At 42.2% G+C, this 27,063-nt stretch overlaps 1 protein-coding gene across 1 annotated transcript in view; it reads left to right on the top strand.

The window, feature by feature from the left end:
- The first annotated feature begins 5,230 nt into the window (after positions 1-5,230).
- The window catches only part of ghra (growth hormone receptor a), a 36,123-nt gene continuing 14,290 nt past the window's right edge, over positions 5,231-27,063 (top strand). The window contains exons 1-4 of the mRNA XM_047593150.1: positions 5,231-5,580; positions 16,476-16,591; positions 25,774-25,903; positions 26,013-26,173. Of these exons, the coding sequence (XP_047449106.1) occupies positions 16,480-16,591; positions 25,774-25,903; positions 26,013-26,173 (403 nt within the window). The 5' untranslated portion in view covers positions 5,231-5,580; positions 16,476-16,479. The remainder of the gene's footprint in view (positions 5,581-16,475; positions 16,592-25,773; positions 25,904-26,012; positions 26,174-27,063) is intronic.

Raw genomic sequence — 27,063 nt, 5'->3', positions numbered from 1 at the left:
GTTTTACCTGGTCACGTTATTTCAAGGGAAATGATGGAAGAGTCTGCCTCTGTGTGCATATATGTGTGTATGTGTCAGCTTCTGAGGGCAACAGAACCGACTTTTTCTTATCTCCACTCACCTCTGTTCTCTGTAAACAGGATGTCTTTCACTTTGGTCTTCACTCCACTGTTGCATTTGTGTGTACCTGTGTGTGCATGTGTGTGTCCTCTTGTCTGCTCAACAATGACTTTCCAACAATGAACGTGAACCGCATGAAAAAAAAAAAAAGCTAGTGCATGAACCATGGGAACATGGGGAAAACATTCCCTAATCCTTTGTTATTACTCTGTAATCCTGACGTAGACCATCGAGAGAGAGAGAGAACTACCGCCGTATGGCACTGGCAGCGTGCATGACGACATATGTTTGTGGCTCCACTCTGAATGAATGAATGAAAAGGTGGGTGAGCAGTGGGTTTAGAGGTATTTTATGTTAATGCAGGTGAAAGGACAGAAACTGTATTGTAAAAATCGTGGCTGTTGGATCCACTGCTGGACCACAAACTGTGAACCACTGGCACACACACACACACACACACGGCCATAATGGCAGCTGAGGTTTGGTGGGGGGAGGTCCTCAGGTCATGATTTGGAAGGGTGAAATGAGTACCAGACCTCCAGCTGCCTCATGTCTTCTCTAATCACTGAGGGGCCTCATAAAGACGAAGAAGAAACCTCTATTTACTGACCCGAGACACTTAACAGGCGCATGAGGCCCACAGCTGCAGCGTGCATTTTAAGATGTGTATAGAAACACCAAGGATGCAGTGTTTTGAAAATGTGACAAAATGCAGAGTCAAAAAGTCAGATTTAATCCTGGGGTAATGCCAAGTGATACAGATGTGTGCCTGTTTGCATGCAACAGACCTCAGTACAGTTCAATTTATGGAGTTGCACTAGAGTCTAGAGAAAAGAAAAAAAAATACTCAGTAGTATTTCATAGACAGTCTACACTATTTACTTACATAACATGAAGGATATTTTGCCAGAGGTGTATTCCTGGAGGCTTTCCCAGCTGCTCAGTGGAGGTCGTCTTGCAGCCTGGACGTACAGTATTTGTTTTCATGCCCAGCAATGTCCTTGTTTGAGTTGGTTTTCATTCAACTTTTCAGCAGAATAAGTCAAACGCTGAGTTTTGTGAAGAACCAGTATTAGCAGACAGCAGGAGCAGAGTATAAACTGTACAAATATCGATGACGTGTCCCCACTTCCTTGCACTGGTGAAATTGACGGTATTTTCCCGGGGAAACAGACAGTGCTATCTTGCGACTTTGGAGCCCGAGTCCGCAGTACAGTCTGAGAGCGGAGCCAACCGCAATATCAATGACCTGGCCAGACTCATGGCCATGCATGTTTTGTTTAATTAATACTATGCTCTGCCTCTACCTCTATCAGTTACAAGGAAATGTTGGATTATACACTGTATTTACTTACTTGTATTTTTTTTGCCATGGCAACGGATGGTCACCATTATGTCCTGTATCCTCTTTCTATAGTGTCAAATAACTAATTAAAACAACACTTGACACTTGAACATGCATCAGCATTATATTTATAAGCAACTACCTAAAATGACTAAAAACTAATCATTTTAACTGTATCTTAGTTTTTTTTTTTTTTTAATTAGGTCAAGTCCCATCCACCAACGTGGAAGAGATGGAGTTTATGACCTATATTGCTGCCAGTCACCAGGGGGAGCTCTACTGACTTTGGCTTCACTTTAGAGGAGCAGTTTGCTGTCCTAATTTTATGCAGTCTATGGAGTAGATGCAAAGAGGAGAGAAGAAGCGACTTCACCGCAAAGTCACTGCTATTACCAAATATCCAAATACTGCTCAAAGGGTTAAATACTTCCAACAAACTTCTTTCTTTTATAAGAGCATCTCTATGTTAACCACTGTCCTTCTTCTTCACTCTCCCCTCCTTTCATTAGAGTTAAGTCCCTGATTTGTATTCTGCGATAACAGCCGAGATTAAAGAAGGCATTGAAAAAAAATAACATAATTTGCATGATGCATTCACTGATTAGGCTAAGCGTCCCTCTTAATTGTGTTGTTTTGCACATGGTGGGGCTCTCATGCTGATACTCTGTGGATCTTACTCATCCCATGCAATCTTTCCAATTCACTTCAATTTCCTCCCCACTCCACTGTGTCCATCCCACCTACCTCCTGCTGTCATATATGTGGCAGGTTAGAGACTCATGATATTGGATTGGGCCTCAGAAGTATTAATAGCGGATTATTTGTGAAACACTTTGAGCTTGCCAGCAGCTCCGTATTAAAGACGGCATGGAATCAGGAACACTGTGACATTACATTTGCTGTTGTTGTTATTTCTTTGTGGACAAGTGTGTGTGTGTGTGTGTTCCCTGTAGCCATGCCCTTCCTTATATCCTAATCCAATAGTCACCGAGGGGCTGACATAGTTGTAAATGGCCACACTTCGATTTGAAACTGCGCTAAACGCGTTTACAAGTGACTTGAAGGGGATGACACAAAGGACACTCTTTGATTATGTGGAAAATAAAAACAGGCCGACAAACACAAATTACTTGGCTACTGAAAGGCATGCGATTGCAGAAACCCAATTACAGGAACACGGCTGGGACTTGTGTTGCCTGAAGCGACTCGGTTAGGTGGCACAGACATTGAAAACGTTGTTAGATGACCATCACAGTGTAGACGACTGTAATCAATTCCCAAGTTCAGATGAAAATGGAGAAAAGAGAGGTTCTTTGGAGGCAAAAAAAACAAAAAAAGCCTGATACAGCTCAGCTACTGTACGACGATCAACGCCTTTGGGTCCTGTGGGTTGAGGGGAGGGGCCTCTGTGTATGAGGCTGCATCCTATTGGAGATGGCTGCTGTCATCAAGGAGTGTCGGTTCTATGGGGAGGGGGTGCCTGGTCTGGTCTAGGTGGGTAGTAACATGCACATAAATTGTAGGTCCAAAAGTTTCCCAGCAGAACACTGTATTCTTACAAAGTAGTCAATGTTATTTACTTCTCCAGTCAGTGGTTGTTTACTTAGTAACAAAGTTACATCGCCAGCTTGTTAGCATTTAAAATCAAGCTATATTTGACCTATTCCCACCTTCTATGTAAACTCATAAACGGGGGAAAACCAGGGGCACTTTCGGCTCCAGACACATTTGTTGGCTTCAATAAATAAATATGGAAACACTTCCAGAAATGAAAGCACTACCGGGCTCAAAATGTGGTGCAAATTATTTTCTAATGCCTCTTTGCAGAAATGACATCACGGTTAGTGACCTACAGCTTTGAACGCATCGAATAATCACAGAAATGACAAAGAACGGATGTCACTAAATTGTTTTGATAGCCTGAGAGCTCATTTTGGCGGAAAGCTCATGGGGGGGCCCTGATCCAGCCCCCCAGAGCATTCACGGTGGCATCAGCATGTGGGCCAGATGCTTTGTTCTGCTGTCACATTCAATACGGCAGAAGTCCACATGATTCAGTGACAAAGGGTTTAACTGGACGCCCCCACTCTCCTCCAATCAGAGCTCCCGGACACCTTCCTCACTAATACAGGAACTTGTTCAAGGGTCAATTAAATTGTTTGCCAGTGTTTCGTTTTTTTTTGTCTTTAAATTAACGCCAAGAAGCGTGTTGGGAAAGACGAGCACATTGGAGATTGATTTTATTATCACCTAAACATAGAATAAGGTGCACAAGGTTATTGTGTACCGTGAACTACTCCTGCAGGCTAAACCTCATTACCGCCATCTCAGGTCCAGGGCTACGAGTGATCATTTACAGTATTTATGTGAGAGCAGCCCTGACGTCTCATCAAGTGTTTTTATGCGCGCTGCAGTCGGAGGACTCGGGAAAGCCGTGCCATAACTTGTGGATCTTGTTAACGAGAAGTGGAGAGCAGGGATATAAAAATACAAGAGCCACTCCGCCCGGTTCAGACAGGCCAATTCCTTTTTCTCTGCTGTCCCATCACAAATTATGTCAACGCCGCTCAGTGCTTTGGCAGTAAGAAAAAAAAAAGGGCATGGGAGCTGGGGAATAGACACCCAGCCTTCCTGCCAGTGTCAGTATGCATTCCTTAGCTGAATCTCTGCTTTAAAGTTGTTACTTCTGTGTTCTTGGGATTGCCTGCAGCACACTTCATCACAGAACTGGTCTAAGGCCTTGACACGACACTGGTTTGTTAGCACATTTAGAGAGCGAGAGTTCACTCAACTTTGTAGGACCTCACTTCACAACACGTAGGCGCACACTGCAGGATCCAGTTCAGCAAAAAATTGTACTTCCACTCCTTTAGCTTTAATAAGGCAATTGATTCCGTTTGCAGTGATGGATGTTGGTCTTGGGAGGACCATCGATTGGTATTCGAATCCTGAAAAGAGAAACAATTGCCACACATGCAAATACATGCATGTGGTTTATGTGCAAAAATAAATAAATAATAACAATAAAAAAAAATCTATAGGGAAAGAAAATGCAAGCCAGCAGCAACAGCTGGGCGCGTGGAGTGTTTTTTTTTTTCTCGCTCACGTGTTGGGGCGGAGCGTCCATATAAACGATGGGTCGGGGGCGTATATCCGCTGACAGCTGAGATTCTGGGCCGAGACTCTCAGGGCGTCACCTCTCCAGTGGACCCTCCACGTGAGCCCTCGCAGGCTGTGGTGTTTGAAGACAGAGGTGTAGATATTTGCGCACAGAAATGAGTGACGCCGTGGACTGCCGTGTGTCCACCGGGACATCCGTAAAGTTCAGAGGTTACAGTTGTCATATTTAACTTTTTCTTGTTTTTTTGTAGGTGGATCCCAAAATCACAAATACTCTCTAATGTAGGGGATTTGTTTGGCTTCAAATCCAAGGGCAGGGAAAATACCATTCAAATTAATAAGGAATAGAATAATAATAATAATAATAATAATAATAAGAAGAAGAAGAGTAAAGTAATAATTATAATAAGAAGAATGAGAATAGGCTCATTTTAGGCCCTACTATAAGCTCCGGACAAAAAAAAAAAACATTTAATGACAGTCCTCATCTGAACTGACTCTTACCAGAAATCGTGGCTGCATTCATCTCCTTACCACAGGGGTTTTATTTTGGAAGTTTGGCCCGGCAGTCTTTCTGTCCGGCTGTCCCCCTCTGCGGTCCTCATAACGCAGAGTGGATTGCTGGCGGATGAGGGCGCCTCGCCGCCATGTGAGACACACACACACACACACACACACACAAACACACACATACTTTCTCCGTTTCAGCGACATACTGTGCGCATTGCTCCAAGTAGGCTGGATGATGAACTGAGCGGCAAATAAGACCCCCCCAAAGAAAAAAAAATCTCCACCAGGAAAGGCACACACCCGATTCAGTGATTGGGTAATGTGTTAAGTGTTAATCGGAGAGATCTTTTTTACTCGGGGCCGAGCAGACTGAAGCGAAGGAGCAGTGCCTGTTGGTGCTTGCGCTGGCCATCAGATGACCAACAACTTCTGAAAAGTCGACCCACGCCGTCGTTGCAGATCTCCTGCTCGGGACTCCGTAACAAGTAAGTTCGTATGTGTTTTTAAAGAGTGTGACGCGTTGCGTTTACTCACGTCTCCGCGTTTTTCGCAGCTTAAGGCACGAATCGAAGTTTTAAATTGCTCTACCTTTGTCCCCCCTCCGCAGCCCCACGCCACTCAATGCAAATGATTTTGTGACCAAACATAAAGATTAATTTTGCGTAATCAAGTGCACGGCCAAGTGCGCACTGTGTACAAGCCTACATCAGAATCTCTTAAACTTGCGGTCGTCTTGAAATCCGCTGCAGAGAGCTGTCGGGCAGCCTGTGATGGGACGAGGTGACGGCTACGACTGGATTTGACGGGTGTGTACTTTCTAAAGTTGCCTGCAAGTTATCCTACGCGTTAATACGATCTGCAGGAGCGTTTATTTGGCGCGCTCCACCGAGCAACGTGTTGATAAATGGCAAACGTCGCGCTGAAATGAGATGCTGATGCAGGCTCATTTAAAACGTGATCAGGCTCTTTAGTGGTTTGGGAAGCAGCAGCTCAAGCCAGGGTATTCTGAAATTGTTGCTTGATTGTCCACGTGTGTTTCTGCACTGGCACAACTAATGCTGCTTCGTTGCTTCAGTAGCCTGCTGATGTATTTGTGTTGTTGGGGAGCAGCTGATTTATTAATCCAATAAGAAATTGCCAGAGTAAGCAAAGATTCCTTTAAACCTTCAGCAACAGCAGAGGAAAATCTGCAGATTATAAAGAGGAACTGGAACCACCTCAAAGCAGTATCACTCAGTCGTGCAATTATAAATGAATCACATTTAGAAAAAAAGAATCATACCTGCCTGACACCTGAGATGTTGGACAGCTTGTAACCTGTGCATTCCCCTTATCCTTTTGTCTAATTTCTACTAACCCCATCGGCGTATTTGTCAGGTCTTAAAGCTTTCCATTTCAGCTTTTCAATTCGTCGGCTCCTCGTCAGGTTGATTCTAGGGTTGCACTAACTACTGGAGAACATGCTTCCTCCTCGCTGTTTTAATTAGGAAATGCGACACACTAGACGAGATGCAACGTGCAAAGTTGTTCAACTTTGGCTTTTCGTGTTCCACTCTCTGGCTACCTGCAGATGGTCAATTTCAGGTTGTGTCTGTTATGTCGTTGCTGTTTCTCAATGTTACATCTCACATACGTGACGACAGTCTTCTTTGTAATTGCGTCCTTCATATTAATGGCTGCACAATCCACGTGATGAAAAATCTGCAAATATCTTTCACGCTGTTTGATGTGTGCTGTTAATCGTATTGTCAATCATATTTTTTTTTCTGCACTCTTATATAATATTCATCTGGACATTGTGTCTATTCTTGTGCTCAGCGTTAATGCGGAGAAAACTGAATTGGACATTCAGAATAGCAGCAGTTCTGATGCAGTAGCGTCCAGCAGCAGGTAGCTGAAGAGACATTTTAATAAATGAGGCTACTAGTTTCATCGGTTTGTGTCTCTCTTCTACCGCGCTCCTTGTACAGCTGTTATGTTCTATACTCTCTGACAGCTCAAAAGCACTCTGGAAACCATTACACGTTTTACGCACAATGTGGTCTGCAGAGACGGCTGTCCGGGTGCGCTTGTGTGCATCTGACGTACTGAGAGAGAAATGGCAGGTTTAGTGCAAATTAGAACGGGTACATGCTGCACATCTATACTTAGTCCAAGCTACAAATGGGTTGAGTAAAGGAACCTTATAACCTTAAGCACTGGATGTGTACCATTAAAAACAGGATGCCTCAATAAAATACAAATCCAGATTACATCACTTGTGACTTTGAGCTGTGATTGATTAGGGTTATCTGTCTCTTAAATTTGCCGTTTGAGTAGCCAGTCGTTTTGGCAACTGTCACAGATGCAAAGATTCAATTTTTTGGGGGCCACTTCCCAGCAGTTGGTTTTGATATATGTGACACACCATTGCAAGCCCATGCGTGCACAAGTGGAATTCTGCAAAGCACAAAGATCAATTTTAAGATCTTTGTAAGACACCTCTCCTCTATCCGCGCTGGACTCCTCTCATTCCTTTCTGTTCCCATTCTCACTCCGATACACGCACTTGATTTTATGCGCGGCACGTGCACGGGCACACGCACAAACACGCGCTCTTTCCTTCCCTCGCCTCCTCCACACACACACATGCGCACAGACGTAAGCAGGGTTTGCAGATGTGTGACCTGATCTGCTTCCAGCAGAGGCTCTTCTCATGCCAGTGTGCTGACTCTGAGTTTTCCACACTCTCTTATGAAATAAGAGTAGGAGACGTTAGAGCCGTTCAGTAGCCATATCTCAGTGTTATTCAGCCTGGGAGCAGTTACAAATAGACACACGCATACAGATGAAAAATGTATACTGTGCCCGTACATATAGCCTCGCCACAAATACACGTGTCGATAAGTGTATGTCCAGTAGTCTGGTCCCAGTTAGGAAAAGCTGGCGGTTGCACTCTTGTTGACTCTTGTCTAGACAACTCTCCTAGTCTGGACTCTTCTTCATCAATGTGTGGTGTAACATGCAGTCTCATGGTGAAGTGTGCTCATATGTTGTTTATTTTAAAGAAAGAGTCTAGCGGTGAGGGAGATGGCCGAGGGCAGAAAATCTATTTGCCTGATTCTTGCGTAATAGTTGAGACCCAGCAATGGACCTTAGAGCACTTTGTGAATACTGTACGCACTCACTAACGTCATTCGTTTTCAGCAATCACGCTAAAATCTAAGTGTTTCTGCCTACGGTCTGGACTCGTGTCGCAAATCGGATGACTTTAGTACCTGGGTTATTTAAAAGTGCGTCACAGAGCTCACTGTTAACATTACTCCCAACGTTACTTGAGCCGCAGCCCCAGTCACAGTCAGAGCAGCCAAGATAGATCTAAGGCTAGTTTAGGCGGTCTGTAGCCATAATCTTGTCTTTTAAAATCAATAAACAATCAGAAATGAAAACATTCGCTATCTGCCAGTGACTGACGGACAGCAGTAGCTTGACGTCACTGCTGGCCATCCGTCAATGGCAAATAGCCGCTGAATGAAAAACAGAGCATTTGCACACATTAGCATTGCTGCGGCCAGACACAGAGAGAGAAAAATGTAATGAAGAGTAGATTCACTTGCGGCTTGTGTAGGCCTGAAGTAGCTATCCCTTAAAAAACACTTTAAATGTCATGGATTTAAAAGATTACAGATGTAAGTATATCCAAAATAAAAAATGCACTTTCTGGTTGTTTTCAATGATCCAGTGATTGTTTGGTTTGTAAAACGTCTGAAGATGGCAAGAAAGGCTGTCATAGCTACACATAGTCTAAGATGACACCTTTAGTATGCTTGTTTTGTCCAAGACACGGTCCATTTTATCTTAAAATAATTAAAAGGAAACGCAGAGATCTGCTATTTTTAACCAATAAATCATAATACATTTGGACAAGAACCTAAAGAACTACCTAAAACTCCAGCAATGACAGCAATGGTTCATAACATCATTCATCCCAATCAGACATGACATTATGACCACCTGCCTAATGTTGTGTAGGGCTCCAAAAACAGTCAGAGAATGGATGTAAGTCTTCTGAGGGTTGTCTGTCATGTCTGGCTACACAGTGTTGTTAATGGGGCCTTTTGGGTCCTATGTGTTCAGGGGAAGGGGCCTCAGTAGATCAGGCTTGGTCCAGTGCACCCCACAGATACTTGATCAGTTTGGGATGTAGTGAATTTGGAGGCCAGGTCAACCGCTTGTACAGTGTTTCTTGCTTTTTGAATTAAACCATTTTTGTGCATGTGTCTGTGTCAGGCTGCATCCTTCTCCCATCAAGGTGTGTCATTGCTATGGAGTGTTGGTACCTAGTCTGGTCTAGGTGGGTGGTGCATGTCTAAACAACATCCACACAAATTCCAGGTTTAAAAGTTTCCCAGCAGAGCACTGAATTGTCACAAGATGGTGAATGTTATTAACTTCTCCAGTCAGTGGTTTTAATGTTGTGGCTGTATTGTGTGCAATAAGGAAGAATACCATGATGATGTATTGTTGAAGATGCCACACGAACTTCAATCAGATGCGACGTGCAGAAAGTCTTTTGTGATGCTTCAAGGGAAACGTTACTGCATAATTGTTTCTATTCAAGTCGGCTGTAGCACCGCATATCTTTACTTGAAATTGCACATTTTTGGAAGTTTATATTCACTTATTTTGTCGAAGTTGTACAGCAGAAGCTTTCAACAATTATTAGGGAAAACTCCATCTTCACCATCTTGATGCCTGCGTGAATCTTTCTTCTAACACCAGTATATTTACTGATCTTTTTTCACCTTGCTTTTTACCGCTTTTTTTTTTTTTTTTTTTAGCAAAGCTATTTCACAATTGCATTGGTTTGCAATTTTTTTTTTCTTGCCAGCAGCGCCCGATTTGTCAGCCTCACTTTTCACAACCTGTCATGCAAAGCTCTTGTTCCCCGAACCTTTCCGCAGATTTCGCCCATTAAAAATGTCGTGCGGGCTTTATTCCATGATTATAGTTGATTGCCTTTCGGATATTAAGTTTGTCTGGCTTTCTTTGAGAAAACGGAGCCTGAATAGCTCTGTATTTTTTTTTTTCTGCGTAGGCTTGGCTAGTAATGCAGCGTCTGATTCCAGAGTAATTGACAAGGTCATGCTAAATTGATTCACAGCTTTTCTTTTATTTTCCCTTTAACCCTCACTTAGTTCAGTGAAGTCCGAGTCTTGACGTTCAACATTAAGCATCAGAGTTTTTGCAGAGAAAATGACTGCAAAGAATGAGGGGCCCTAAAGAAATGAATGAAATACATGGTGAAGTGCGAGTGAAAGTAATCTGAGAAGCGCTTATATTCACATTAGTGCATTTGGCGCCTAAAGTCCCTAAAGCCACAGAAAGGTGTTGTAGACTAAAATAATTCTAAATGGCATTTTCCTGGCTGTTCTAAGTGCAACGATCAAATGATCACATCTTGATCATAAGCAGAGATTGCTAAAATCTGTGTATTCTCTCTATTATTGAAGTCTTGAGGATTTGAGGTCTTGTGATCTCATGGTCTTCTTTTTTTCAGTATTTGACGTATCCATGTTCACTGTGTTCTCTTCCTTTGTCAGCTTTTTGCAAGGTTTCATTTGGTACATTGCCTCACTGTTGTACTAGACACCTCCTTGGCTACCCTTTTAAGGCCTCAAAGCAAAAAGTTTGAAAACATTTTTTGTTAGAATAAGTATAAAATTGTATGTATACCAGTCAACCACAGCAATAAAATCACTGGCAAGTGTATTATGACAAGACGGCCAATATAACACTGGCCGTCTTGTCATAATACAATATTCTGCTGGGAAACTTTTGGATGTGGCATTTATGTGGATGTTACTAGGAGATGTACCACCCACCTAGACCAGTGCAGACCTCTGATAAGCCACAGCTGGCCTAGAGGTACAAGGGAGATCTACACAATATTAGTTAGGTGGTTCCCCAGTGCTGGCTATTTGTTTTGTAAATGCTTCAAAATTGAAGGATCTTAAGAAAACATGGACTCTAATTTTACTCTGAGCAGAACTTCAAGCTGGCTGAAGATGACAACATGTTATACTAAATTACAAGGAGTAGCTACTCAAAATCAATGTCTCCGAAGATTGTTAAAAGCCGTGATACCACCACTACCTGTACCTCTAAACTTCCGGTTTTCCGGTTCTTGAATCCCAGAAAGCATGTTGACTGTTGTCCACTTAGATTTTTATAATGTAGCTTTGACTGTAGACACATACATTTTGCCATTTCTTTATCTGTAATCAGCTAATTGCAGCGTGAAAATGTGCCTTAGTAACCCTTAGTAAATGGCCTTATCCTTAACCTTTGGACACAAATTTCATCCATGAGAGCAATATCAAATTTGAGATAAGAATGGCCATTTCCTACTGAGTGTCTCCTGTTTTCCTCACCATCAAAAAAGAGTGGATTTTAATTGCCTTGGAAGCACTAGAGCCAACTTTATATGTTAATGGCTCCTAGCAAATCTCTCTTTTTTTTTTTTCCCATCATTACGCATCTCTACCAACCTGGCACACCTAGGTTGAGACCTACAGCTCTCGCATTTTAAATTAAAAAAAGGTTTCTGAATGACCACACCCCTTTCCCAACTCCAGACATTTGCAACAACAAAAAAAAGGAGCAAGTTAAATGAGCGTATTTAAACTATAAAACGAGTGCGGTCCGCTAGCTCTTTGGAGCAAAGGCAAATGCGTGTTGAACACTGCTCACATTCAGTCTTTCACTGTTCTTTGGAAGAACCTCAAACTAAACTTGGGCTTGCAACATCACTTAATGTCCGTGTGCTTGTGTGTGCATGCATGCTTTCCCTCTGCAGTTGCAGAATGGATTAACACAGACATGATGTGACCCCTCACCCCCTAACCTTTCTTTTTCTTTGGCGTCACCCTCCTACCACCACCCCATCTATTTCTTATTTCCCCCATTTCCCTTGTCAGCTCCTTCTGAACAAACACTGATGATTAATTTAGATTTGAAGGAACATGGGAGAGGCATGATGCTTGCAGCGGGGTGCCAAGTGGAGGTGTGTGTGTGTGTGTGTGGGTCTGTGTGTGAGTGTGTTTTTTAGGCCAGAGGTAGTGGGAGGAGGGTTGACCACACGGGCCTTAAATGTTTACTGAGGGACCCCAGGAGGCCTGGACTGAGCCTCCCTCTGTTCTGATTGGTTCAAGCAGCTCTTCCTGTGAATCTGAGCTGGTAATTGGCTAAGAATGCAAGAGAAATGAGGGACAAACGTGCATGAGATGGAGATGAAGCACCAGCTTTGCCAGGGCTTTCACAGACGCTTTCGCATGAGAATGGGGGGAGACTAATGTTAGGATAAACATGAGGCCACATGTTGGAGTAAAGGGGCTGTTTGGCCCACTTCTACAATCCTTTGGTTCCGCCGCTGAGGAAAGAATGTTAGACTTTCTCTGTGAAGAGCCTTGGTCATCCAGGTCATGGTATATCTAAACAAAGAAAAAACAAAGCTAAAACAAAGGCAACTTGTTAAACTTGGGGGGAAAAAAAAAAAAAGACGTTCGGTCAAGATTCTTGAAGCTTAAGCGCAGGAGAGATAGCGGGGAGGGGGGAGGGAGGGTGGATGCAAGGCCAAGACTTTAAATGCAGAAAATGAGCGGTACATAATTATAAGTGGAGCATTTAGTTAGACCAGATGAGCCTGCTGCTCGACATCCCTCTGCCATGAATTGTTGCATTGTATAACTTGGCCTTGTATGGCCTCTGGACACTTGGAATGCATCCACACACACATACACGCATGTTTGTATGGCTATCTCTGTGAGGACGTTCATTGACATAATGCATTCCCTAGCCCCAGACCCTAACCATCTCAACTAAGTGTCTAAATGTAACCCTAGACCTAACATAATTGTGACCTTTAAACCACGTCTTAAACCTCAAACAGTGTTGTAAATACGTGAGGACAGGCAAGAATGTCCTCACTTTGCATTAATGTCCATACTTCGTTGGTGAAAACTCAGATCGGTCCTCGGAAAGATAGCGCCTCAAGAGCTCAACTCTCAACAAAAGTGCCTCACCCTAACCATCTCAAGTAAATGTCTAACCCTAAGTCTTAACCCTCAAACAACCTCATAAACAAGTGAGGACAAACCAAAATGTCCTCAGATTGCAAAAATGTACTCCCCTTTGCACAGATGTTCTCACTTTGATGGTATAAAACTCAAACTGTGATGACTATGATCTGATATCATACTTAAATATATGATGGACATTGCATATTGTTGGTTAAAATCTGAGTCTGCAGAAGTGTTGTTTTTCGTTACTGAGATTTTTGTTCTGCTTTTGTGACTTAATCTATTGATCTATCTAGTGTTATTTTTAATTACTCTATTGACCTAAGTCGGATATGTGATTGGCATTCTTACAGTGTATACGTGCCTGTGTTCATGTGCCGTTTTAGAAGGACTCTATAAACTTTGACCGGGCATTTTTGTTGGCACATCGTTGCTCAGTAGCTGTCAGTGTAAACATAAAATTAAACGGCCTGTGAAATCATCTTTTGGGTCTTTTTTTTTTGTCAGCACAGAGATTAAGATGGGGTAAGATAAGAATTTGTTGTGCTGCAGCTCAATTCTCTGTCCCCAGTCTACATTAGAACTTAGGAAAACACTGGCAGAAACATAACCTCCGTGTTTAGGGTTGTTGGCTGCCCAGCAAAGTTGCGGAGACATAGCTGTAAATAGCCAAGGGTGCGGACTGAAAGTTTGGACTATATTTAGAGGTTGAACTGAACTGGTAGAACATGTCCTCCAACACCAGCCTATTGACCAGGATGAGTTAGTTATTGTTTATGTATATACTGTGGTAGGACAATGTTAAAGGTTTAGTTAGGAATAGTAATTTTTGTAATTTTGCCTAAATTCCTAAATGCTCAAAGCCCAGAGAAGATAATCATACACATACTTATTTCTTCCATTCTCTTTAGTTCTTCTGATATTTTTTTGCGTCTGTTAGCACATTATTTGAACCAAAGTTGGACAGTAGCTCGGGGATGGCGCATTTAGCATAGAGCGACTCTTTCCTCTGGCGATGGTGGAATTCCAAAAACTGTGCTAAAAGGAGAATGCATTTTAAATGTACTTGCCATGTGACCACGGCAACTCCAAGTTAATGTCTGGAATGCAATGGAAGCATAGATAAATATCTATTTGCAGTGTTAACTTGGCATACTGGGCCGTTTTTGTTTAATGTGTAGTGTGACTGAATACTTTTATTCATCACTATTTATAAACCAGAGCCGTGTAATCTGCGCTAATGGTTAAAGAAATAAAGTACAAAATTTCTACTTCCAATTAAAGAAATATTGACGACATTAAATCTTTTGTGTTAAATTTTTGGCTTCTGCCTTTTCCTCTAAAGATGCCTACTCAGAAATCCTTGCGTGTGTTTAATTTAGGGCTGAAGATTTTGGAAAATAATCCAATTTTTATCCTCTTTTTCAACAAAATTTAATCATTGATATGTATACATACATGTACAGCATTAAGTCTTCTTCGCTATACTTTGGGCGTATTTATTGGAAATAAATTAAAAGATACATGATATTTTTATTGAACTGCTGAACAATTTTGAACACGGGTCACTGTGCTGAGAGGTAAGTGCTGTTTTGAATTACCCTCATGGTACTTCATTCACAAATCTGCCACATTAAGGAGCACCGGTAAATTTCATGGAGCAACAAATGAACCACTCAGGCCTTTAGTCATGTCTCTAAGGGCAGAACGTCTCAGTACATTCGTCTCACGGTACCACCAACAGCAGAGTTTTTTATTTAATTTTACTGTTCCAGCGACAGAGAAGAGAACGTTATTTGTCTAAAACTGTTAAAAAGTGAAATATTGTCAAACGCAGCTGTTTGATGTCTGAGCCAAAGAGAAGAGCTGCTCCTTCAGACTCATTGCACCATTTTATATCGCTAATGCTAACATGCTACAAGGACAACAACAAAACAAAAGTGCAGCATAGCTTAGTTCCCACTAAGCCCACAATGCATGCGTCCACTACGTCTACATTTTGAGCCCAGTGATGCTGTGCAACATCGTCTTCTTTTTTAAACCAAAATAATTACAGACAAGGGACTTGATTTTCCTCTAATGTCGTGCCAGTCGTGTCAGTTCCAGATTGTTCATTCAGCCTGACGCTGAAGTTAAGAGCTTTGGCGCTCTCCAGTCACGTGACCACCATGTAATCGTGTCGTTTGAGGTATGAAAATCATGCTATATTATATTCCAATATAAGTGCATATACAATTAATCACTCAGCCCCAGTTTAACCCTCTGGAGTCGACGGACGGGCCGGTGCGTCCAAATCACGTGACCAATTTAAGACGGTGTAGCACCAAGACACTGAATCTCCATTTTAACTTTTTCAATCTATATACCAGTTTTTAAATTGTCTTGACAGACCAAGTAAAACTAGACTTACTATAAATAATTTACACCACACTTTTACCTGAATATTGCCGTCATGCTGGTGCGTGTCTGCTGCACACGAGAAACTGTGAAAAGCAAAACGTTAGCAAGCGGAGATCGCTAGCCAGCTTCAAATGCTCGAAAGCAAAAACAAAACTTGACACAGGTCCCTTCCCTTTTCCCAGCCAAAGAAAGAGAAGCCAGAGAGGGACTTTTAGATATTACTACTTATTGTTACACCTGTAAACATTTTAATGGAAATAGTTATAAATAGCTTTGTTGTTTGCTAAATTTGTTCATAAGCTTCTGAAATTTACACTTTAGATTTGCATTCTAAGTTTTAAAAATGGTTCATGAAACATGTTTGTGGTTTTCCCCGGTGAAAAATCTAAATTTTCCTACTCGGATTTGATGGTTTTAGTGTGATTTTAGGATTTAGGAAAGAGTGTTATCTGTCACATACAGATGAAGAGTTGAACAGGCGTAAGGCTGGAGGCAGGAAAGATTTCCTGTAGTGTTCTTTGAGACAACAATAAAACCAAAAGTATTCAGAAACGGCCAATTATACTGTGGACTGTGGATTGGGCTAAATTTCTTTTGTTAAATAAAGCTTGAAAATGATCATAAATACAAATTTATTCATACAAAAAAAAAATCCGCTCCCTACGTTCAACTTTGGATCGTTGTAGTTTCAAACTGACATGATGTTTAACGGTGCCTGGTCATGTGTTGGGTTTCACGGACACCAGCTGAAAATAAATGGCAGCCACAATTTGTACTCACTCGGCAGAGAGAAAGAAAAAGAGAGGGGGAGTCTGGAGAGTGGGGGAAGGAGGGTTTTTCACATGGGCATGTCATCATGGAGTTCAACTGATAATTATATTCACTGTGTCTCTGTCTCTCTCCATTCTGTCTCTCTGCAGAGTCATGGCCATCTCGTCCTCCAGTCTCCTGCTCCTACTCATTATACCCTCCCTGGATTGGCTGCCCAGTCCAGCGTCTGCGTTCCTCATTGACCGGGACCACATGGCATCGCCAGGTAGGTGCTTTTGCTGTTTTGTGTCACGAATATGCGGGAGAAATAGCAGGATCCTGATCCCTTCTTTAGACGGCTTAAGACTCGGACGTGCATCTCATTAAATATTAACAAATGTGATTTTGGTTTTTGCTGTTGACACTTGTTATCACCTTTTATGTCAGACAACAGTTGCAGAATGCTGTGTTTGCTCGGATGCATGTGGAAAGGTTCACTGTTGAGCAAACGTTGCACTTTCCTGATTGGACTTGTCAAACTGGTTAGTGATCGATAGTGCTAGGGTAAATATATGGCTGGGGCTTCTCTGTCAAAGTCCAGGGTCAGGACAACGCAGGATGTTCAGCCAGCTAAGCCAGCTGTCACTGAATTATTTGCAGTAATTAGGTGAAAGAATGCTGTGGCTGAACAAATGAGATGGATTTTCATATCATTTACCACTTAAAAATCCTTACAGCCAAAAGGTTTTCCCAAATAGGAATTTTATAATTGACTATAAACTCATTCGGTCGCAGAAATTGTTTCTGACGGATAAGCTTTAATTGGGGGTGGCATCTTCACCCAAAGGTTAAAGCTACTGCAGCCGGAATTAGGTGAAAGTGTAAAACTTTGCAACCCTTTCTTGTTTACATGTGCTGGAACTGTACACAGTTTTGGGAAACGGTCACAGTCAAGATACACCAGCTCAATTAATCAGCTTTGCTGCTGACTTTGCTGCAACACGTCTGTTGTTTTTTAAGAGGTAAACGTTACTGTCTGTCTTCTGGGGCATTTTATTTTATGTGGGTTGCTGCTTGAAAATATATTTTATGTTAAAACCTTTATCGTTCACAGACTTGGTTCGGCTTACAAAAAGCTTACACGGCTCTTGTTCAAACGTCAAATTAGGCATCTTCTCGGCATCTATTTTTTATTTTTTTTAAAAATACAGATATTATTTGGTAAGGATTACAGTGCAAAATAGTTAACTTAGCAGCTTGCCCTCATGTCCTCAGCGCAGAAAAAAAAAGATCCATTTTGCCGAAATCATGAGAGAAAATCATCGACTAATGACCATAAAACATTTGGCAACACAACAAAAGACATCCTTCAATCTGCATTATGGCAAGTCACTGTCCAGCGAGTGTATTCTTAGTGCATCTGCTCATTCCCATTAAGAGGTGAACCAGACAGCACTGGATAGAGATCTGAGAAATCCCCCCTCCCCTCGCAGCCATCTCTGGGCAGCCTGGGGAGACATGGGTGGAATTTTGGCCGGGCCCGTACCTGCACACAGACTCGTCACGTGTACGACTGCAATGGAGATTATTCTCTAAAGAGATTAATCTAGTGATAATTTTTTCAATTAGCCGATTAATCTATCAATAAACTTAATTCGATATAATAATTCAGTAATAAATAAACAATTTTTACTGCTTTTAAACACTTATTTAACAAGATATGTATGGATTACGAACCCATTTCTGATGTAAACGACACATGAGGGGACTCCCAGGCACTGACCTCCAACTCTCCGTCAGACAAAACTCACTGTGACAGTAGAAACACTGGCGCTGACATTGTGAACCATTGACAAATCATCATGTACGGATGTGACGTTGCAGCCCTCATCCCACATGTGTGTAATCATTTCCCATTACCTTTCATTTGCATTCATATTTGACTTTCAGGCCCTAAATGGCCATAAATGTGGTTTTGGTTATTAATAGCTCAGATTCTTTCTATATGCACAGCCGATTTAATGTAGCCGACCTTTAACGGTGTGTTTTTTTTTCTGCTTTTGAGACGTGACCTTAGAACTCAGCAAACACAGACAACATACACTGGCTCTGCATATTCTTAGTGCGTATTACAATATAGCGACCACAAGGTGGAATAAAGAAGCAGATTGTTTTTCATTCGTGACTGTGCCATGTTTTTATGGCATTCTCAAAGCGAGAAATAGTTTGGCTTTTCAGTAGGTCTTTTTTCTTTGGTTCTTTGTGGGTTTAGTGAAAAACAGCTGCACACATACGGTTGGAATCCAACGGAGCATGCCAACTCATCCTGGCTTCTTCTGCCAAGTTAAGATCAGATTTACAGCGTGCTTCTCTTCTGCTTTTTGGGATGCTTTCTCTGAGGAAAATCGTCAATACCACATATGTACTTTGGTTCAGCTGCTATTTCCCCTTTGCCCCTTTAGTATAGAAATACAATATTGACTCATTCCGGTACCAGTACCAGCAAATTTGGTCTTGCACATTTTGCGCTTCAGGTGGCACCTGCATGGGTTCCCTCCGGGCACTCCGGCTTCCCCCCGTCATCCAAAGACGAAACTCATTAGGCTAATGGTGATTCTAAATTGGCCGTAGGTGTGAGTGTGAGTGTGAATTGTTGTCTGTCTCTCCGTGTTAGCCCTGCGATAGACTGGCGACCTGCCCAGAGCGTACCCTGCCTCTCGCCCAATGACAGGTGGGATATGCTCGAGACCATCCCCCACCCTCCCCACCTCCCGCAACCCCCTAGAGGACAAGCGAACATTTAGTGCTGCTTCCTTTCTGCTGGTGAAACCTGAAGCTTGATCTGCATGAATGTAGGGTGAATATTAGACTCAAATGGACATGGTTTCGTGACATTTGGTTGGGAAATGTATCACTCTGATTAGCTTTTGGAAACAATTCAGAAAGTCTCCGGTACTGACTTCTGGGCCTCTGGGTCATGGTTTTCAAAATAGCTTGTGATGAAAAGGGAAGACGGGAACAGCATGTGCGCAGAATGGGGTCGAACATTACATATATCTATAAATATTATATCATAGTTATATCATTTAACATAAACATATTGCCACAAAAAAAAAAAAAAAGATTTCAGCAATGGCATTAAACGCTCAAGGGCGGAAAAGGACGAAGCATTTGTGTACTTAATGAATTTGTACAGTCAGTGTTTTGAGCTCTATGTCTTTGCTCTCAGGCCCTTTGACTTTTTATTTGTTAACAAACGAAAGCAAATGCTTTTATCTCTGTGGATTTACATCACCTTTCCGATAAGCTCCCAGACAAACCGCTGATATGGCGGGTGAGGTCAAAGCATGAGACTTTCTGACTGGTCCACTTTAAAATGGTCTCCCCGGGAGCTCTGTGGTAATGTAGCCCTGGTCTTCCTCAACAACCGTTGAAACATCTGTAAACACAAAGCAGCCAGAGATAGCGAGAGCAAACACGCCCAGCATGCGCCTTTCTCAAGCTTGCCCAACGATACAACTTCCAGTCCTGACACCTGCTTTCTCCGCTTGGCTTTATACGCTTATAATAGTCTATATTTAACCCGTTACCCATATGTAATGTGTGCCATTGTGAAGGTGTTATGCGCTTCCATTTCGCTGATCCGTTTGTGGAACTGAAACACCCTTCCTGGAATTCTGTGGGCCATTATGTTTTCTGTAGCATTTTTATGTCTGTTGTCTAGCCAGCCACAAAACAAGCCAAGAGTATAGATTAGAAGATGCTCCTATGTATTTAAAGGTTTACCAGAGTGATTATAGGCAGCGTTAGTCACTTCCCTGTATCTGTTTTTGCCCGCACACAGACTTTCTTTTTTTTTTCTTTTCTTCAACCTTCCCCGAGTGTGTGTCTGTGTGTCTCAGGAGGGCTCGCCGCTCAAGCAGATTGATCCTGTTTAGTCGGGGCTGTGTTCTTGGCCACAGAGGTGGTAACCAGTGGTAACCGTGCAGAGGTTTGGTCCGCCTGCCTTGTACAAACAATCCGCAGTTACGTCTGCTTCAGAAACGAGCAGTCGGTGCGAACGGCGAAGTTGGGGCCTTGAGTGGGAAACGGTGCCTGAACGCAAAAGTTGGAAAGTGGGAAAGCGTGAGACAGCAATGCATACTGCAGATGGTGGGAGCTAGGGAGAATACTCAGAATGGAAGGAGCGCTGCGAAGTAGCAGTTTAATCAGAAATAATCCTGGGGGAAAAAAAGGTTGTTGGAAGGCCTGATTTTGAATCACACACTTGCAACACAATTTACTAAGTTATAACTTAACCCCGTACAAATATTGTCTGGAAAAGTGTTGTTAAATTTGGGAAAATGTGTGTTTATGAAACTGGCTTCGGCTCGGAGGCGCACCTGTGGCGTAGCTGCAAGTTTTTTGTATATACTGTATATTTATTTTTTCCCCACCCACAATCATCTGATTGTGACTGACTGGGCTTCTTGTTTAAAATTCAGTAATCTTTAAATGGCCGCTGCTCTAATTAAGGAAGGAAAAGTTTGCTTTGTTATTTAGAGCCTTGGATACAGTCCTAGAGCTTTAAAGAACCAGTTTGTCGAATTAACAGGCAAGCTACTGCCAGAAGTGGAATACAAGTGTTCAGAAGTATATTTTCAGTAGTGTGGATTGCTACTTTAACTGTGAATCCATGTGTTTTTGTTGGCGCCTTGTTAGGTCAATGTCAAACCAGGAGCCCAGAATGGACGAACCAAATTATAGACAAATTTCATATGAAATTCACTTATATGCTGGAAAAGGCTGCAAAAGGAGTTACACTTTTTGCTTGTAAGAGCGATACAAATTTAGAAAGCAATGCATGATATCAGGATATCTAACTTATTTCTGAAGCGTCGATCTCACATGGCACTGTAAGGTAAAGAGTTCAGCACCACGCCACACAGACAAACACACAAACACACGCACACACACAGAAGAATAAGTGCCAGGCATTTACCAGTCCACATGGTGAACACGACACCATTGCTCAAGTCCCTTTAATCACCCTTGGACGTAATATGACATAAGTAAGCCAATTCTTTGGGTCTTAATGGCATTATAGGAGATTAGCTTCATTAGTTCAAGCTACTAAATAGCTGTGACTTGAATAAGCTGACCGGGTCACTGCATGGTTAAACACACCGGACCAGACAGTGTCTGTAAGACTTCAAAGCGATGAACATTGTTGGGAATCATGAAGATCAGAAGAGGCGAGAACTTGTCATGCAGTGGTCCCCAACTATAAAAGAGGAGAGAAGCCATATGTCCTGTTGTGTTACTGGTAGGAAGGGCAGGATGCATTCAAGGAACAATGGCACTTTGATATTATTTGTCGGGTTTTGTTGTGAAGATGTAAGTTTGGTGCTTATGCATTTGTGTTTGTGTGTCTGTGCACTCCACGTGAGACTGTGTGTTCACGTTGGAAGTTATTTATATCACCTGTTTACATTCCCTTGTTTGTATCTTGTTGCAGTCTCTCACCTTTCCCCCCCTCTCTCCTGGCCCACTTCACAGCCTTTCTGGCTCTCTCAAATGCCACATGCTCTCCTTACTCAATATTTAACCTTCTCTATTGTGATCAGGAATTTTTCACTTGAAGAAAAATGAAATACGAATGAGAACATTTTTTTTCCCCCCTTTCCATCCCATCTTTTTTTTAATTATTTCTCTAGACCTGCACTTTCATTCTTTTTCTTTGTCACCCTAAGACATCTCGCTGTCGGCTGCATGGTGTGCGTTGCACACGGGAGCGTACGTGTTAATGTGAATTTGCGTGGGCTGATGGGATATGCTGTTGGATGCGCAGACTGGCACGCACACACTTTAACCCTTGACACAGTGATAGCTTTTGCCAATTACTCCAATTAAATACACAAACTGATGGTTCTGCAAATGGCAATCATCCAGCATGGGCACTGAAGCAGCTTTCAGAAGTCTGAACAGTGCTACCAGAGAGGTCTGAAGTTTACACAACTGCTGGAAGTGGTGTCTACCTTGTTGAGACACAAAGTGAATACTGGGCAAAGTAAATCTGAATTGGCTGAAGTGATGTAAAATGACTTCCTTTTTGGCAAAGATTTGCCCTTTTACCTTAATCTCCTCCTGATGGGGTTAAATTTAGATTCACTGTGGCAATTGGCTTTGAGTGTCATATAATTGACTTTTTCACCGTTAGTGGAGAGCAGGATATGAGTTATATGAGTTTCTCTTACAGTAGAGGGCAATAAAATGAATTACGTGCTAATACCACAATGAAAAGACGCTCTTCATGTGTGGTTTTTTTTTTATGGTTACATAAGTAAAGAACAGACAAAAAAATACTCTGTCTCCCATATAGCAGATGGTCAATGAATGGATTTACAAAAAAGCACAAAAACAACCATAATGAAAAATACTTTCTCTTCAGCCAGACAGCACTTCAACTGTCTGCAATTATGGAGGAGAAATGTCAGTCAGGGAAATTAATATAAAATAAAATGATACGAATTGCCGTAGTCAAGTTGAAAAGGACAAGGGGCACAGAAAATGTCAGATGGGTGAAGGAAGTGACTCCTTTTAGATATAATTCTATGAAAAAAGCACCTAACCAAGATATTAATGCACTAATTAAATCCAGGTTTAACAATAGGGTGCTCTTAGTCAAAGATTCAGGAAAGAAAGGTATTACTTAAGACTCATTTTTTATTTTACAGCTGTCAGTAATTGCTCCTCGTGGTTGCATATGCATGTAGAGAAGTGTAAAGGACCCAAAACTGAACCCTGAGGAACGTCAAGGCTAAGGGGGAAGATCTGTCCCCTCGTAATCTGTTCTACCCCTGGAAATGAGAACGCTCAACAAATTGAGTTCTGTACCCACTTGATCTCTCCTCCTTGAAATGATAGTTGGAACGATGATTGTGAGATTTTTGTCATATTTCTCTGCTTTTCTCAGTTTGGTATGAACAGAAACTAGTTGACAATAGTTTAGACTGGATTTGGTTCAATTTCAATGTAATGTAATGCAATGTAATTCAAATGTAATATTTTCCTATATTTATCTTTTATGTAATGATGCTAGTTTTATTCTTGTTCGCTCGCCTGTTTTGCAAAATAATGTTGGGTAACAGGTTGTTCCATTATTCCGCAAGCTGACAGACTGTGCTATTTGTCTTCCCCTCTGTCTTTTTCCTCTGTTTTCTCTGCCATCTCTCCTCCTCTACTGTTAGCAGCCTTTTGGAGCATTACTAACCTCAGCATCAACTTACATCTGCAAATGAGCTGGAAAAAGTGGTAATTCATTACGTCATAGCCTTGTTTCGCTCCTTATTACAGTCGAGCATTTCACAATATTGTAAACTGATAAATCCTTGTCACAACGTCCCCACCACCTTTTTAGTGCTATTTGCCAGCTGGGGCAAAGGCCAGCAGCCCGAGTGGTTCTTATTTAGGGGTCTTAGTGGATTTTAAACCTTAATGGCTAGAGCTGACATGGAGGAAGATAAACGGTTTCCTAGCGCCTCTATATGGACTGATGACGACAGGACGATAAGCTAAGAGCTGTTTATCAGTCTCGGCTGCGCACACACAGCCCACAAGGACAGACGGATATATGTGGACAGCCGGGATGAAGGAGAGCACGCACACACTCGTGCACAAAATGAGTTTTCTTCTCCCGGCCAAAGGCTTTCAACTGCTGATTGTTCAATGTCAGCTGGCAGGTACAGGCATGAGTTAGCTTCCCATCAGTAAAAACCTGTGGTGGTAAAATCTACATGTACAAAAAAAAAATAATTACCAGCGTCTGCATGGCTGGTAATCCACATCTATCTGTCAAGCGCCCTGGCTTGTGAGCTTGTTACAACTCGAACAGTTCCAAAAAAAAATATCTAAATATATATCTTCCTCACAATGTTGTCATTTTTTTTTACATGCATATGCAACCACGACGAGCAATAACTGATGTTTTATGTTGAAAAAAATCACGTGAGGGTGAGAAAGAGAGAATGTGACTCTGCCCAGGTGTGTTACTGCACACTTTTTCACCTCCGACACACCAGTTGAGTTCAAAAGTGCAAGCAACTCCTTAAAACAATGATTCAAATTCATGCATAAAAAGTCACATGTCATTGCCTCACCGCGAAATTGACAGCCCTCGAAAAATATTAGCTTGGATACAATGTAAATATTCCAGAGCTAAGTGTTGCTTTGCTTTGAGTCCCGTGTAACCTACGTCGCTGTAGTTCTTTGCCCTCCTTTTTTTGCAGCTAATGTCTGCAGAAAGCTCTTTGATGGTGGCAGATGGAATTTGTTGGGTGGGGGAGGGAGGCAGAGTTGAAAAAGCAAACCTCTGAGAACCATGACAGCGTGCGGAAGATGAAGGGAGGGAAGGTGGGAAAGGCACAAGGAATGCGGTGAACTATGCAGCTACGCTGGCTTCAAAATAGACTTTTGCAAGCCGATCAGTATTGTGATTGTTGTGGTCAGAAGTGTGCATTTAATTCTATATTCATACACATGCTGCGCAGGTGTGTGTGTGCAAAATGCATGTCTGCGTGTATGCTGGCGGCGTACCATCTTCTTAAAGCCAGATTTAGCAGTCTTAAGTGAGTCAATGTGGAGATAATTTGTGCTCATAAACCCAAAAAGTGTCTGAAGATGTTGTTCCGCTTCATTTTTCTTGTGTCCCAGACTTTGTTTATGTTCTGGGTCTGTGTGTGATTTATAATGCAGCCAGTCAGAAGAGAGGGCTGGGTGAGAGCAGGGAGGGCAGAAATCAATGAAACCTTCAGCTGCTTATTTATGGTTGCACCAAACTCCGGGACTGTGCTCTGGATGAGAGGGGGAGGCGGTGAGGGAGTGCTGATGAGGAGTGACAGGGTCCCAAGGGAGAGGCGCAAAGGGCTGAGACAAGAGGAGAGATGGTACGGCACTTAAAGTTTATAAAGCCTTGATTGCTTCCATTTTATTCTGTTTAAGTCCATGGTTTAGCCATTTTTTACGCAACTTAGCCTCATATCTTGTCGCCTCACGTGGTCTTTATATGATGCAGATTTGTCACAATGTCCATGACAGAAAAGACAGAAAAGGCAGGTGCAGGTATGTTTAAAAGGAAGGATCCTCTTCAAGCATCTTGTTTCCACAGCTCTTTGAGCACGATCAAAGCAAAACCTTGTATCTCGTTCTGCAAGAGCGGATGCCGAAAGCCCAAGTGCTGTGAATATATATTTTATGTTGTTATGTTTGTCCTGCGGCTTGTTTCCTGAGCTCACTCAGATCTGTTTTTGACCGTGGCGTTAACCAGAGGTCACGGTTCAATGCAGATCTTATCAGTATTGTCGCGCTTGATGAATCTAAACCCTTAGAAGGGTTGAAAGGTGTCAATACATGCGATTTATCAGGCCAGAGCAGTCTGAGTTCTTGTTTGTTCCATCTCTAATCTTGTACCTTCCTCTGGCTGTCTTTCAGCTCCTTCTGAGCCTCATTTCACTGAGTGCATATCAAGGGACCTGGAGACATTCCGCTGTTGGTGGAGTCCAGGTATCTACCACAACCTGTCCTCCCCCGGAGCACTCAGAGTCTTCTACCGCAAGAAAGAGTGAGTCCCTTTGAGAACTCCAAGTAGTTTTCAGGATCACTATGTTATGTGTACGCTCGCATGTGATTAAAAACAACCCTTTCTCGCTTTTCTTTTTGCCCTCATTCAGCCCTGCCACCAGTGGATGGAAGGAATGTCCGGAGTATGTGCATTCAAATAGGGAGTGCTTCTTTGACGTGAACCACACATCCATTTGGATCCCCTACTGTATGCAGCTTCGCAGCGAAAACACCACCTACGACGATGGCTGTTTCACCGTGGAGAATATTGGTTAGTAGCCGAGATTTGTGGATACATAATACGATGCAGTCCGGTGTCGTCCACGCTGTTTTGTGTGAGAAGATGAAGTACTGACAATAATTTTTTTGTTGTTGACAATTTTGTTTTACAAACTGCTTAGTAATTACACCCAGACATATAGCCTACCGATCAGCCATAACATTATGGAACCACATAATGTGGAACACCACAGTTGCGGCTGATCACTGCCTTAAATCATATACAGCGGAAAATGGGTATTGCTGATATATGATAGCATTATCGGCATGACCACTGAATGTTGAATGTCACATGCTTGTCAATATCAGCAAGCATCAGACACACATTGTTTGTACGCTTGATATCTGCAGGCTTTATCGAAAAGACTGTAGAATATGCTGATAAATGCCACACTATCACGTGGTACTGTAATACGCTGTCTAATATAGCTTCCCTCTTTGTTTATTAGTTTCCATGTGTGCAAATTGATTGCCGGCACGTTTTAGTAGATAATAGACTAATGGATGTTATCCTCTTAACCACGTCACCTGTATTAGATCCAGGATGTGATGCTGATTGTTTGGTCGTTCAATTTAACACTTAAGTGTCCCGACCAAAATATCGCAGCAGCATTTTTCATAGAGACAGAGAGCTGGCGAGGGATATTAATGGGCTTGTTATGTCTGGAGTGCCTGCACTGTTCCACATTTTCCAGTTGTTTGTGAGAAAAACTAATTTGAAATAAATCATTTTCCACTAGATTTGCAGAGCGTGTTTGGAGGCTGTTCACATTAGACACCTGATGATTTTTCTTCCTTTCACTAATTCCTGCTGCTCTGGGAAATGAATTGAATTGGCTCCACAGAGGCTAAAATGGGAAAAGTCATAAACGAGTTTATTAC

The sequence above is a fragment of the Mugil cephalus genome, chromosome 8 (assembly GCF_022458985.1).
Source record: "Mugil cephalus isolate CIBA_MC_2020 chromosome 8, CIBA_Mcephalus_1.1, whole genome shotgun sequence".
Classification (NCBI taxonomy): Eukaryota; Metazoa; Chordata; class Actinopteri; order Mugiliformes; family Mugilidae; genus Mugil; species Mugil cephalus.
The sequence above is the reverse complement of the archived record's forward strand: the minus strand, read 5'-3'. Positions and strand labels throughout refer to the sequence as shown.